Consider the following 14,342-nt stretch of genomic DNA (forward strand, 5'->3'; position numbering starts at 1 on the left):
TCTAGATCCACTTTGCAGTATCTTTTTGCAGCTTTCTGATCTGATCCAGGACCAATTTTGAAGCCCCCATTTAAGTAATAGAAAACTAGTAATAAATATTAAATGGTAATAAACGCAAAAGTGACAGTAATAAATGTCATAGGAATCTTCTCGTGAGTGTTTTATTTTGTCTGTTTTCTTATCAGTGCTGGCCAAAATAAGATTTTCTTTTTCCTAAGGTGAGAGACCTCTCTATTGCATACTTCCTGGTGGGATTAACGTACCTGTATGTCGGGGTGATAATTTTTGCTTCTTTTCCTTCACCACCGCTATCCAAAGAATGTATTGAACAGGTGAGATTTTTACTACAGTATATATTTGTCCTTGATCTTTCAGTAAATATGTATTAAAAAAGAACAGCTACTGCTTCTTGCTTCATGACTCACCCTGGCAGACACATCTGTTCTTGACTCTGGTCAGTTGGCTAATGCCTCATGGGCACAAGCAGATGAGTAATGCTTGTGTTATCTCATTTATATTCATGTCTGGTGGCCAGTAGTTCTATAAAAAAACGAAACATTTAATAAATACTCTTACGAAAGTGATGAAGAAAGGACCAAAATGACCAAGTGAACAGTTGAAGCTTTAATTTCTTTAGCTTCTTTAATCCTGAAAAGTTTGTTTAGTTGTGTGTGCAGTGACCATTCCCACTCATCGGAACTGTCTTCAGATACTCCAGAAAAAGAAATATGATGCAACTGCAGACTCAATTTAGGTAGGAGTCCTCGCTGTGGGTAGGTTTGGAGCCTAACACTATGGTGAGCCTTGCCAGCAGAGCTGTTCAGATAACAGCACCACATGAAACACCCTGTGAAGGCTGTTAAACTCTTATCTGCTTATACGTGAAGCTGATTACCACACCTTAAAGGACTTCAAAGATAGCAGTTGTCAATTGGTGATCCATTTTATGCCAGGTATTCTATGCCTCTTGCATAATATTTAGCAATGAAACAGCATTTAAAGGCTTCCTCTGACAGTAGGTTAGTTAGAACTGGTACCACTGTTTAACCATTAAATGATTTTATGAACCTTTCGAAATAACTCAATGGGGTGAAATCCACAAGTAAGTAATAGATGACAAGATATTTTCTTACCATTTATTTTCTGTAGTTATCCTATGACTTACAAAGCCATTTGTATATTTCCATGATACTTAAGTCTTATACTGCTTTTTCAGACATTCTCATTTGTAGTATATGGTCCAGTTTTAATGATTAAATAACTTTTCAATATCTAGATATGATATGACAGGTAATAGGAGCATATGAACTCACCTACCTAAAAGATTATATGGCCTTTCCACAGCCTTGATTATTTGAGGGTGTTCAGAAGCATAGAAAATATTTCCATCTTTAATGGTAACACAAAAGCTGACATCAGCCCTGCAATATTAAAAAATCAGTTGGCATTTGATGGCAAGACAATTGTGAAAGAGAGGGGTTTTCATTTAATGGAATTCATTTAGCAGTTGCAGGTACTTGGGTTTTGTCTCTTTCTTGCACATAGCTATTAAAAATCAGCAGATATATATAACATATCAATGTATCATTGATAAATGTAACATTATTCCTGTGTTTAGAATTTTCTAGATAACTTTCCCAGCAATGACATCATGTCATTTGTTGCAAGAATATTCCTGCTGTTCCAGATGATGACTGTATACCCGCTGTTGGGCTATCTGGCACGAGTTCAGCTGTTAAGACAGTTTTTTGGAAATGCTTACCCAAGGTAAGAAGTCTACCCCTTAACAGGAGCTTGGCACTCTTTGCTTAACTGGCCTTCTGTTGTCAGAAATTTGGCTGAGCTTTTGGGGATTTCCTTTGCTGCATTAGGTACATTTCAAAAGCTAATTTCACAATGTTTGCAGAGTCAGGGGGCGAATAGGCATGCAAAATAAACTTGCCTGCTGATCAGGACTGCTACAGCTTGGCAGAGCAGAATGGGGAGGGGTTCTTCTGTTTTAGCACTTCATTTTGTCAATAATGATAGAGTTTTGTCAACCCAGTTCCTTTGTTTTATGTATCTCTATGGCAAAAATAAAGTTGTACAGGAAAAATACTTTGTTCAGTCCAGAAACATTTCATCAAGTAGCCTTTATGCTGTGAAGCACATACACTCTGGTTATTAACCTCTCAGGGTGTAATATGTGTTTTGATTGTGTGTAACTAGTAATCATCCATATGTTTTCATATAGAGCTAATAGCTAAGTCAGTTGTTAGCTGTGTTATCTTGGCTGCTGCTATGCTTGTAAAAATAGCTTTTCACATGCTAATTTCAGAGATGAGCCACACCTCTGCATTTGTACACTGCATGAACTCCAGGGAAAGAGCTGATCCAGCTCTCAATTTTAGTTTTGTTGTTTTGGGGTTATTTAAATAAAACCTGGGACATTTATATTTGGAGTATTGTCTGAATTTGTCACAACCAATTTGGCATTTATTTCCAAGTTTCTTATTTTATGCTGTGAATTACTGTTGATGAAGGAAAGGAAAAAATATCCCAGGAAGAAATGTGTATTTCCTCTGTGGCATCAGCAGTAGCATACAGGTCTCGGAAAACATTGTTCCAAGTTTCAGGTTTCTTGTGGGTCCTAAAATAGATATAAGAAGGTCTAGAAATTGTATGCCTAAAATTAGGCAGTGAAATAAGTGCCTACTTTTTTTGATGCTAAATTGTATGCAGTTCAGCGTTGAAGAGATTTTTAGGAACTGCTACAAGTTACGGTTGGAAACAAGGCCATTGATTTAGGTGCTAAACATGGATTTCACAGCCACTGGGAAATAGCTATGTCCTATATATTATGTGGATGTGCCTCTTCCTATCTCCTCCCTCCAGTTACTCCCTGACCAGAATGGTTTTCATTTCCCTACAGCTTCATACCACTCTCTTCTCAGGTTAATTCCAGCTTGCTGTTTTAAGCCTTCATCGTATGACGAATGTGATGATGCAAATACTTGCCTGGTTCTTTTGGTTCTTGTCTCCAGGACATCCTGTGGGTAGCTTCACTCTTCTTTTTTTTTTTTTTTTTTTTTTTTACTCCTCATAGGGAGGTATTTAAAGTTTCTGAGAAGTCAAAAATCATTCTAGGAAGACTCTTAAATCTCTCCAGTCTACAGTGATAAGATAGTACATTCTGGCTGTCTGGCTGTGTCTCCCTCCCTAGCATCCCAGGTACCTTAAATACAGTACAGAAATCATTCAGCTAACCTCTAGGCTCTGGCTTCTCTGCATTTACAACTAGCAAGGTCAGCCCTTAGTTTTCCTATGCAATGGGGACTAACTGGTACAGCTCAACACGAAGCACTTTTCTGTTTTGTTCAATTACATTTGCAGCTTTCCAGTTCAACCTTTTCTAGCCAATACTGCTCAGTTTTTACAGAAAGGTTTTCCGGTGGTTTGCTTTGGTTTTGTTTCTTTATTTAACATCATTAGGATGGGCTAGTTCATTTTTACCAGCTGCTGAAATACATGGAATGGTTTCAGTTGGAAGGGACCTTAAAGATCATCCAGTTCCAACCCCCCTGCCATGGGCAGGGACACCTTCCACTAGACCAGCTTGTTCCAAGCCCTGTCCAACCTGGCCGTGAGCACTGCCAGGGATGGGGCAGCCACAGCTTCTCTGGGCACCCTGTGCCAGGGCCTCATCACTCTTACAGGGAACAATTTCTTCCTAATCTCTAATCTCAGTTTCCCCTCTGTCACTTTAAAGTCATGCCCCCTTGTCCTGTCACTCCAGGCCCTTGTAAAAAGTCCCTCTCCAGATTACTTGTTGGCCCCTTTAGGCACTGGAAGCTGCTCTATATCCTCCCCAGGGCCTTCTCCAGGCTGAACAAGCCCAACTCTCTCAGCCCGTCTTCATAGGAGTGGGGCTCCAGCCCTCAGAGCATCTTCATGGCCTGCTCTGGACTTGCTCAAGCAGTTCCATGTCCTTCTAATGTTGGGGACCTCAGAGCTGAATGCAGGACTGCAGGTGGGGTCTCACAAGAGCAGAGGGGCAGGATCACCCCCTTCGACCTGCTGGTCACACTCCTCTTGATGCAGCCCAGGATACAGTTGGCTTTCTGGGCTGCGAGCGCACACTGAAGCCGGCTCATGTTCATTTTCTCATCAGCCAACACCACCAAGTCCTCCACAGGGCTGCTCTGAATCTCTTCTCTGCCCAACCTGTAGCTCTGCCTGGGATTGCTCTGACCCAGATGTAGGACCTTGCACTTGTCATGGTTGAACTTCATAAGGATGGCATCAGCCCACCTCACAAGAGTGTCGAGGTCCCTCTGGGTGGCATCCCTTCCCTCCAGCGTATCAACCAAACCACACAGCTTGGTGTCATTGGCAAACTTGCTGAGGGCGCACTCAATCCCACTGTCCATGTCACCGAGAAAGATGTTAAACAAGACCGGTCCCAACACCGATCCCTGAGGAACACCACTCGTTACTGGTCTCCAGCCGGACATTGAGCCATTGACCACAACTCTTTGCATGTGGCCATCCAGCCAATTCCTTATCCGCTGGGTGGTCCATCCATCAAATTGATGTCTCTCCAATTTAGAGACAAGGATGTCATGCGGGACAGTGCCATATGATTTGCACAAGTCCATGTAGTCAACGTCAGCTGCTTTGCCCCTATCCATCAGTTCTGTATCCCCTTTGTAGAAGGCCACCAGATTGATCAGGCATGATTTGCCCTTAGTGAAGCCCTAAGCTGTCACCAGCGATGACCTTGTTTTCCATGTGCCTTTAGCGTAGTTTTCAGGAGGATCTGCTCCATGATCTTGGCAGGAACAGAGGTGAGACTTATGTCCCTCGTGAGATATCAGGTTGTGTCAGTAAAAGCTACTTCTCTGTGTCTGTGCCTCTCTTGAAAACAAATACATGCATAGACACGCTGGCACAGAAATCTTCTGACATCTTCAGCCTTTCTATGCTTCCTACAGAAGATTCAGAGACAAGAGAAAGCATCCCAATTCTTTCTCTGATTTTGCAAAATCTATGCTAGTGTACAGACTACAACACAGTAAGTGATGTACTGGGACAAACCCCAAGGAATTGTTCATTCTGTTCTCTCCCTGGTTTTGTAAAGGAAAGCCAAAATGCTGTGTATTGGGAAATTATTTTCTAAAGTGCGATATGTTTGCAATGGCATCATTTAATGGGTGACGTAGGGCCAAAGGCATGTTGTTTATCTGCTGTTTCTTACGTGACTTTAGATCTTACGTGTACAGAATGCTAATTTTTTTATTATTGTTACTGACTCTTAGTTACAGTGATATTTGTGACAAAGATAGCCGTGATTAATGATGTGCTGCACATAAAATGCTTTGCATAGTCATCTGATCAGATTTTAGAACTTTTTAACATTTTCCTGTTTTCAGATGTTAAAATAAGCTGATGGACAGAAATCATTTGGCTTTCCTTAAAGCTTGTCCTCCCTTTACTCCGTGGTAGCCCAGCAGACCTGCCAGTTCTCCCGCAGATGCGTGTCTACTGGTGCAATTAAATAGATTTCTGCTGTTTTGCATGGGTCTTTAGTTATCTGCTCTTCACCTAGCTTCTGTCTTGCTTCTTAACTTCTCTAATTCATAGTATTTTTGCCCGATGCCACTTGAGTGAGGAAGAAAATGCGGTTTTAGACACAGTAATCTTTCAAAAATTCTTACTTAAATGATCCTGTTTTGCTTGTCTCCTTGCTTTCCTGTTTTCCTTTTCGCTTATTGTGTATGACTCTACGCTGAGTCCAGCACTTCTAATTTCTTTGCATCTGACCTGAGAGGATTTACAATCCGTTTCTTTCTTTAAACGTCTCTTGCACTAATGTTTGGTTACAAAGTTTTCAATATGATTCTTACTTTGATGATGCTGAAGTTCATTTGATATATGTGGTCACTGTTGTTCAGTGGCTTAACTTTAACTATCAATTCCACAGAACAGAAGTTGATAGAGCAAGCCTTGTAGTGATTTTCTGGCATACAAGGTTGTTTCTTGACTCTGTCAGTCTGAAAAGTTAACCTTGCAATGGGGTAAAAAAGAGATTTAGAGGACATCTTAATTTACTTTTCCCTCCTCTCTACTGTGTGTTTTATGGGGTTGCTGGATTTTTGCAGGTGAGCAGTGATTCCTTTCATAGCAAAGAGCTAGAGTTTTCCTCTGCCCAACTGAGAATACTGAGGCTGAGGACTGAATGTACAAGACAGAGTGCACGTGGATTGTAGGAGTATGCGTCTTTTGCGAATTACAGCATCCTTAAGGCAATCCAACCTGTGCTTCAGAACACCAAACTTCATTAGGCTACCCAGGGGGGCAGTCCAGCCCTGGCATGGGCGGGCTGCCCAACTCTGCTGCCTGTGACCATGAAGAAAGTTATGCTGCTTAGAAAACAGCTATATGCAAACAAGAAGGTTAGGTAAAAAGGGCCCAAGTCTCCCCTGATCTCTAGTATCATCTAAATACTTCACTTCCTACAGCCATAATAAGCAGGTATCATTATTACGGCAAAATATTGTTTTCTAACTGCGCTTTTGCAATGTGTGATGGTACCATTAATTGTACCATAAGCCAGGGTCAGGCTAAAATTGAGGAATTTAAAACTTGTTAAATGTCACGGGGTATGGGAAAGCCTTTTTCCTTCTGCGGCACACCTGCATGAGACATACAGTCTTAAGAAAAATACTGTCTCAAATAATACAGCTACCAGTAGCCCTAGATATCAGATTCTTCTTTATTTGGATTGATAGTTTTGATAAACGATAATGCTGTTCTCTCCATTAAGAATGAGGCTTTTTCCTGTCTTGGAATGAATATCTGCAAAGGTAAAAGAAACGGTTTGCAAGTTCAACACCTGTTGTCCAGTAACATGGCTACAACTGGGGCTGTTTCAAAAAGGTAGAAAAAGAAGCAAAGATATTCCAAGGGAGAAACACAGTGTAACCTTTTGTCCTGATATAAGTCCTTTTCAGGTTTTCTGATATGGCTTTATTCTTGAGGATCTTGCTTAACTGTAACAATTAAAACTGCAAAGCACCACTCTGCAAGCACTGAATTGTTTTGGATGCTTCAGCATCTTGAGCATTGTTTTGAGTTGAGTCAAAACACATTCCCCCCAACCCAAGTACTTTTTCCCAGATCAAGAAGTTGAAATGTTTCATTTCACACCGAACACACACATACCACTTCACTTTTGCAGTTATAAGAAGCTAGAATTAATTTTTAAAGAGCAACAATGTTGAACTACAAAATCACTTTTTCTGCTTCAAAACATACTAGAATGAAATACTTCAGGCTTTTTACAGGGTTTCTGCTAAAATATTCTGAACTGACCCAAATTTGCAAAGCTAATTACTAAGCCTGCACTTTTTTAATCCCTCTTCCTAAAAACTTAATAGCAGAAAAGAAAAAAGTGCTGTTGTTTTCTGTGTTCATAAATACTTGGTTTCAGTTGTGCTGTCTCTAAGATCTGCAACCTGCTGTATGTGTGGGGAGAGAGGAAGTAATTTTTAATAGCCCTTTTTTTGTGAACAGTTTAGTTAATTGGCTTTCCTTAGCAATACTGAGAAGCAGTAGTCCTTCTCTAATAAGTCTTATTCTTGGGATTTTATATCTTTATTCTTGGGAGTTTATATCTTTATTCCTGGGAGTTTACCAGGTTTATATCCAGTTATGTTTTTCTTAGTTTCAGCTACTGTATTCCCACTGTTATCTTCAGTCTCTTGTAGCACTGTTAAAATGTCATGTGCAAAATTAAAGATATAATTTTTGTCTGTTTTAAATTAATTTTAAAAAGCAAACATAAATAGCCTATAACTTAAATTATTCCTTTGAGTTTAAATTGCCTACATTACCCTAAACTTTAATGAGACTACCCTGAGCCTCTAATCTTTCTTCCTAACTTGCAAGCTGGCAGCCAGCCTTTCAGCCATGGAAGTGTTGCTTTTGAAAAGCTTGTTAGTTTGCAGCATCTCCATAATACAGATACTTTCTACAGTTAGGAAAAAATTAGCATTGGCTTCCAGATTATTTTAAGAAATCAAATCTTGCAGCAGAATAAACAAAACCTGTTTTCTCTGTGTAAATTCTTTTTTCCCTTCATAGAAGCAGCTGTGTCACCAAAATATCACAGTTTTTTATGATATTTCCTGACTGGACCTTATGTAAAATATGCCAGCATTTCATATTCTCTAAAGAAAAACAATACTCTCCTGAGTCTCAGCTCTGTACATAGCCACACTGAGTTTGCCTGGTGCATTAAAAGCTGCCTTTGCAGAACAGAAAATCTCTGGCTTTTCATCCTTAGCACAAAATGAAAAGCAACAGGAAATTATTTATAAAAACAAATTCAATAAAGAATTCCAGCATAAATAGAACACAGATCAAGTATTAAATGACATCTAAATGTTTGTCCTCTATCAAAATGCATCAGAGTTCAAGTTTTAAGGTGTTATTTCCCCCCCTAGAATTCTGTGTAATGTTTTCCACTTGATGCATCTTTTCATAATCTTCTGGTTTCCATTAGTTTCGTTCAGTTTGAGCAATTCAGATAATTCTCTGTGCAAGTTAATTCTTTCTTGTGGGAATTAAGTTATACAGTATTGTTTTTTTGGTATTTCAATATCCATCTGAAAGACTTGAGTGCTGAGTACCACGTATGTTTTTCAGAAGAACTGCCAAATTATACATAGAATGGTACTTACTCCTTAAGAATATTTTGAGTCGAAACAACATATATTTAGGGTTTGGCACTCTGAATATTCAGTAGATGTTATGTTTGCTGTGAAACTAATAGAGAAATCAAGTCCTCCTAAAGCTATTTCTTAGCTTTAATAGAGTGAGTCATACAAATGCAAATGCCATCCATGTACCAGGTAAATGTTAGTGTAAATGAAGGATAATTAGTAGTATTTTGTAATAAATACAACATAGATTTTAATATTCTTTCCTCACTTTCCTGTAGCATTTTCCATGTGCTCATCCTGAACATAGCAATTGTAGGAGCTGGAGTGGCAATGGCAATATTTTATCCAAATATAGGAGGTATCATAAGGTGAGTGAATTTGACTCTGGTGTTGCTGCTGCATGTTTGCCTCTTGATGTTGAAAGGAACAGTGTTAGTGCAGGTACTTATATCTTTATAAGTACACCTTTTTAAGCTGTAAATAATGATTTGGAGATATAAGCAATTAGCTCTTTTAAAGTTGTGACACGTGACTGTCTGAGGTGATTGGGGTGATTCCCCAGGTTTCATTGGAGCTGTATCTAAGGACCTATACATGTGAAAGATTATGGTGTTAGGGGAAAAGTTGCTTGGTTATTTTGTGGCTTCGCTTCAGTTTTTGCTTTGTGTTAAGACCATTTGAAGTTGTTTTGGAAGTCTGTAATAGCAGTCCAAGAAAATAAGTAACTTCAAAGGGAAAAGTGACATTAAAGTTGTACTTCTAAATGGTATCTTAAATTTACCATGTTAACATAGAATTGATAAAGAGTAGAGAAAACAGTATGAGGAATTTTATTTTCTACATTTGATGCCACCATATTTGTAATCATTGTTATTCATTCCTAGTTTACATATTTCCTACAGCAACCAGGAGAGGGAGGTGTTTAAAAATACAGAAATCTGCAATTATAAAACCAGAATTACAGGCTTGGTTCTGACTTGATTAGCAAAATAACTTACTTTTGCTCAGTGCTGATTTTAAGTTTTTTTCCTTTTTTCCCCTTCCCTCCCCCCCCCCCCCCCCCCCCAGTGAAAACCTTTGTATTCCAGTAATATAGATATTCTGGTTCTTCATTCCAAATAAATATCATGCAATACATTTCTCTTCTTTACAAACCGATCCCTACCTCCTGTAACATGTTCACTGTGCACAGTAACCAAACATTTAAAACAGTAAATTTCTACCTGATAAATTCTCTAGATACAACCTAACTTAGGTATTTGCTGATTTTGCGTTGCAGATGGTTAGTCTGTATTGTGATGTTTGTGATTGCTTTGTCTAAAAGCAGTGTTCAAATATTTGAAATAACGCATATTTGGCTGCAGCATAGCTTATTAGGTGGAAACTCAAAGTAGGGGAAAATAATGAGGTTTTGGTAAGCAAGGGAACAGTTAGAAAAGAAATAGTTATGTGTTTCACTTGCTGTGGTTCATCATGTTACCAGGAGGGCATGTTGATCGTTTTGGTTCTGAAGAATAGTTTGCTAGGAGGTCATTAAATAAATTAAAATAAAAGTTGCAGATTCAGGAGCATTTCTATGCTTACAAGCTTTAACATGTGTTCTTGGATGTCTGAGTGCAATGAGATTTGCAGTTACAACAGTAAAGGATGCCTAAAAAAGGATGCGCTCTCCTGTCTTTTTCTGTTGCATGTTGACACATTTCCCCAAAGTAGAAATGTTAAGTCAAAGATAGGGAGTCAGTCCGCAGAAGCATCTGGGCATGTGACTGAAATGTCAAAGTCATGTCAGAGTGCAGGTACAGGGGAAAAGGGGGCTGAGCAACACAGAGGGGGGACAATTAAATGCTGGTGAAGGACAGCAAGGAACAGAAATTGATCTTTAGCAACTGCAGATAGTCATTGTTCAGCCGAATTGTGCATTGGTTTGCGGGGGGGGGAGAAATGACAAGAAGAAATGAGTTTACACAAAGCATTCTTCTTTCGTTTTTTCCTCATCTCCCCTCTCCCCCTTTCCTCAGATACTCTGGAGCAACATGTGGTCTGGCCTTTGTGTTCGTGTATCCATCCCTCATCTACGTGATCTCGCAGCATCGTGCTGGGCAGCTGACGTGGCCAGCATTGATCATTCACGTCTTTATAATCCTCCTTGGACTGGCTAATCTGATTGCGCAATTCCTATTGTGAAAACTCCCCCTTCTCCCTGTGGCTGTCACAAGTGGTACTGTGACATTTGGCAACAGCCTTGAGCAACGCTGTCATGCATGAGAACTAAGTCCTCAATATGATCTTGAGAAAAGCTGCACCTTTGAAATAAATTCAAAACACATCTTTCAGGTGCTTGACAGGAACCCTGTCTTGCTCCTCTAAAAACACAACTTTATGGGAAGTGAAATGTTTCGCATAACAGTGAGGTAGGTCCCTTGTTTTGTTAAATGTACATCAAAGATTAATGAAGCTCACATACTTTAATTTTTTACAGCACAGTTCTCCAAACACACAGTTTTCAGCCTCGGGCTGTAGAACTCCTCTTTTCTCCAAAGGAACTGTGCTTACCTTTATTAACAAACATGCTTTTACAGTATTGTTCAGTGACTGTCTGAAATGCTCTTTGTTGCAGTTATTTTCCTGTTTTGTTTGGAAAATGGAAGAAATTTTGTTTTGTTTTGTTTTAGGTTCATTTATAGTTTTTTGGGTCAAATGCACTCTTTAATTTTGAATGTGCTGTTAAATTGTTTTGGCAATGTTTTTCCTCTAGGAAATTCCAACTAAGAGAAACAATAAAGTCATGTCTCAGTGTTTTATTCATAACCAATATATGCACAAGTTATTTGGGCTCTTACAAAGAAAAAAGTCAGGAGGATGAAAGAAATAGAGCAAGACAATTAAAATCAGAATTCCAGGCTTTACCTCACTTCAACTCTGTTAACTGGGCTCTTAGGTGCTGTGAAGTTGCCTTATCAGGAGTTGTTTTATGGGTGCATGTTGGATGCAATGTTCATCACAGGCTTGCTCCCTCCCTTGCAGGGTCTTGTTCTAGTCTCTCACTAAGCTTCTCCACTACATTACTCCAGATGTTTTGGATGTGAGCAGAGACAAAGCAAGCACTCTTCAGAATTGTGGACTAAATAAAATAATTTAAGTTTTAAATTATTCCTAACAGAAGATGGAAAAATCCAGGAAGGGTTTTGTTGTGGGTTTTTTGGTGTTTGGGTGTTTGGTTTTTTTAACTTCTTGTTTGCTAATTAAGAGGGTGTACATGTGTAACCACCTTCCTTCACATACCATATATGAGTCTGAGTCTTAACCCAAAACATGCAATAATTAAGTTACCAGACACTAGTGAGATGTCCTCTTTTGTGGTTGGAGAGAAAGAGTAAAACCTCCTCTTTGTACAGAATTTCAGTGTATTAAAATAATCAACAAATGTGGAATAATTGAAAGAGGACTCTCAGCAATGCTGAATTCAGAAGTAAAAGAGGGAAAAAGCTGGAATTATGCAATATTTGTGAAGTAGGAGTTGTGCTGGGAAAAATTATTACATTGCTGGGTAAGAGTTTGCATTTTCATCAGAACAACAACGAGAAACATAACCTAGATTATCACCATGCTTCTATGGGAAATGATGTGAATTTTTGTAGTAATAATGTACATCTGTTTGAGTTAGGCTCTTCAAACTGTGTAAAGGACACTGATGTGCATAAATGTCCTTTGCCTGTATGAAATACAGTATCATATGGGTTTGGAATATTATCTGCAGAGTAGAATAATTCAGATTCTTTTTTTCTTGTGAAACTTTTTATGTCTTTAGATGAGGATTGGAGAGTATATCCATCATCTGTTCTGTATTACAGAGAAGTATTTACCCCATCCTGGTAATTTTCCGTGTGTATGCTCCCATCTTCCACTCTGTTTCCTAAATGTCTAAGGTGTCTCTGTCCATCCTTTTCACTGCCTGACAGTGAGTGTATCATCTCACAGTGCTGAGACCATTAGCACTGGCCTACACAGCTCCTTTTTAGGGTCTGGGTCTGGCCTTTCCCATAAAATACTTCCTTGGATGTCTAGGTCATTGTCGGTGTATGTAACTAGGTGGCTGCATTCCCTCAATGATCTCAGCAGTGTATTTCACCAGTTAAACCTGTATTTTTATTTTTTACTTCCCCACAAACTTCCTGTTCTTTTCCACAAATTTCACAAATTTACAGCTCCACAACTGTAGTATGTTGCTAAAACCTCCACAGTTACTTAATAGAAAAGTACTCAAACACCAAAAGGAAAGAGGAAAGATGCAGGATTTCAAGCATCATTACCTCAGTCACATTAAGCTCTTGTGGTTAGTTATTATAGATTCAGTGCTTAACCCTGATGAGTGCAGGTACTTCAATTTCATCATGTCCTCCCAGACTCCATCTGGATATGATTCCATGAGTTAAATCCTTGCATTAAAGCAGATAGTAAAATGTTCATTGATTTTAGCAGAATTAAATTGTTAGGATCCAATAGTTCAACAGAAATTCCCAAGTAAGACAGTTCACAGTGAAGTGTCTTAATTGCATCTTCTGTTTGTCTCTTTTCCAGCTGTTATCATTATGTACAATGATCCAAGTTAATATTTAGAAGGAAATTATTCAGTACCTTTCTAAAAGCCTGGTTGAGCCCTGGGTTACAGAGACAGGTTCTTGCTGTGCTGTTTATTGATGGAAACCTTTAACAGCTGTGATTTCAATTATAAATTTATAAGTATTAAAGTGATAACAAGTATTTCATTGCACTGTCATCACCTGAAGTACATTTTCTTATGAAAAAGTATTTATTTTACTACCAGCAACTGAGATCTTTACAAGTGTCAGAAGCAAGTTAGGAATGTGTAAGTAGAGTGGCATTTTCAGGGGTTTTTTCTTTGTCAATAGGCAACATCCTAAGTTAAGTAATATTTTAAAGTTTAATGGCATCTTAAATGATCTAAGAGACCAGAATTAGATTGCAGTGTCTCTTCTCTTGCAAGCACTAAATGTAATTCTCCACAAATGCGCACTGCATCTTGCTTGCTCATGCAACCCACAGTGCCAGCCAGCTAATTCCAATTCCTTATGTTCTCTGTTCCAGCAAATCATCATGTAATTTAATGGAGCAGAAAAAGTAATACATGGACCCGATGGTGTATTGTGAAATGTCATTTATTACCCTCTCATAGCAGAAAAACAGTTTCTGCTGGAAATACTAAATTTTGTCTTTATGCTTGAGCTTTGCTGGACTAAGCTGTGAGGTGAAATACAACTCTGGGTATTGAGTAAGAACCTAAGGTTTTCTTCATAAGAGTTCCAGACTCTTTGCCTGGCACCTACCTTATTGCAGTCTGAAAATCCAGCCCTCCATACTGTGTGATAACTCACTGATGCAAACTGGTTTACTTTGCATGAGGCTCAAGCAGCTGTGATCATCTGTTCTGATACCATCAAGCTAAAATCTGGATCTCAAGGCACGTAAGGCGTTAACCCACCATGACCTTTAGACAGTGCCAAAGCATCAGTAGCCAGGGAAATTCCCAGGAAGCTCCAGGAGCAGTTGTGGAAATGTCTGTGGGTGATTACACACAGCCTGAGCACTAAGACCAAGCTGTTTTTCAGTAGGAGCTGT

General features: G+C 39.0%; 1 protein-coding gene across 3 annotated transcripts in view; it reads left to right on the plus strand.

The window, feature by feature from the left end:
* The window catches only part of SLC38A9 (solute carrier family 38 member 9), a 44,622-nt gene extending 33,109 nt beyond the window's left edge, over nt 1–11,513 (plus strand). For all 3 annotated transcript variants that reach the window (XM_065661708.1, XM_065661709.1, XM_065661710.1), the window contains 4 exons: nt 219–332; nt 1,619–1,767; nt 8,984–9,073; nt 10,724–11,513. In XM_065661708.1, the coding sequence (XP_065517780.1) occupies nt 219–332; nt 1,619–1,767; nt 8,984–9,073; nt 10,724–10,889 (519 nt within the window). In that variant the 3' untranslated portion in view covers nt 10,890–11,513. The remainder of the gene's footprint in view (nt 1–218; nt 333–1,618; nt 1,768–8,983; nt 9,074–10,723) is intronic.
* Nucleotides 11,514–14,342: the final 2,829 nt, after the last annotated feature.

This window comes from Lathamus discolor, chromosome Z, assembly GCF_037157495.1.
Source record: "Lathamus discolor isolate bLatDis1 chromosome Z, bLatDis1.hap1, whole genome shotgun sequence".
In the NCBI taxonomy this organism is placed as follows: Eukaryota; Metazoa; Chordata; class Aves; order Psittaciformes; family Psittacidae; genus Lathamus; species Lathamus discolor.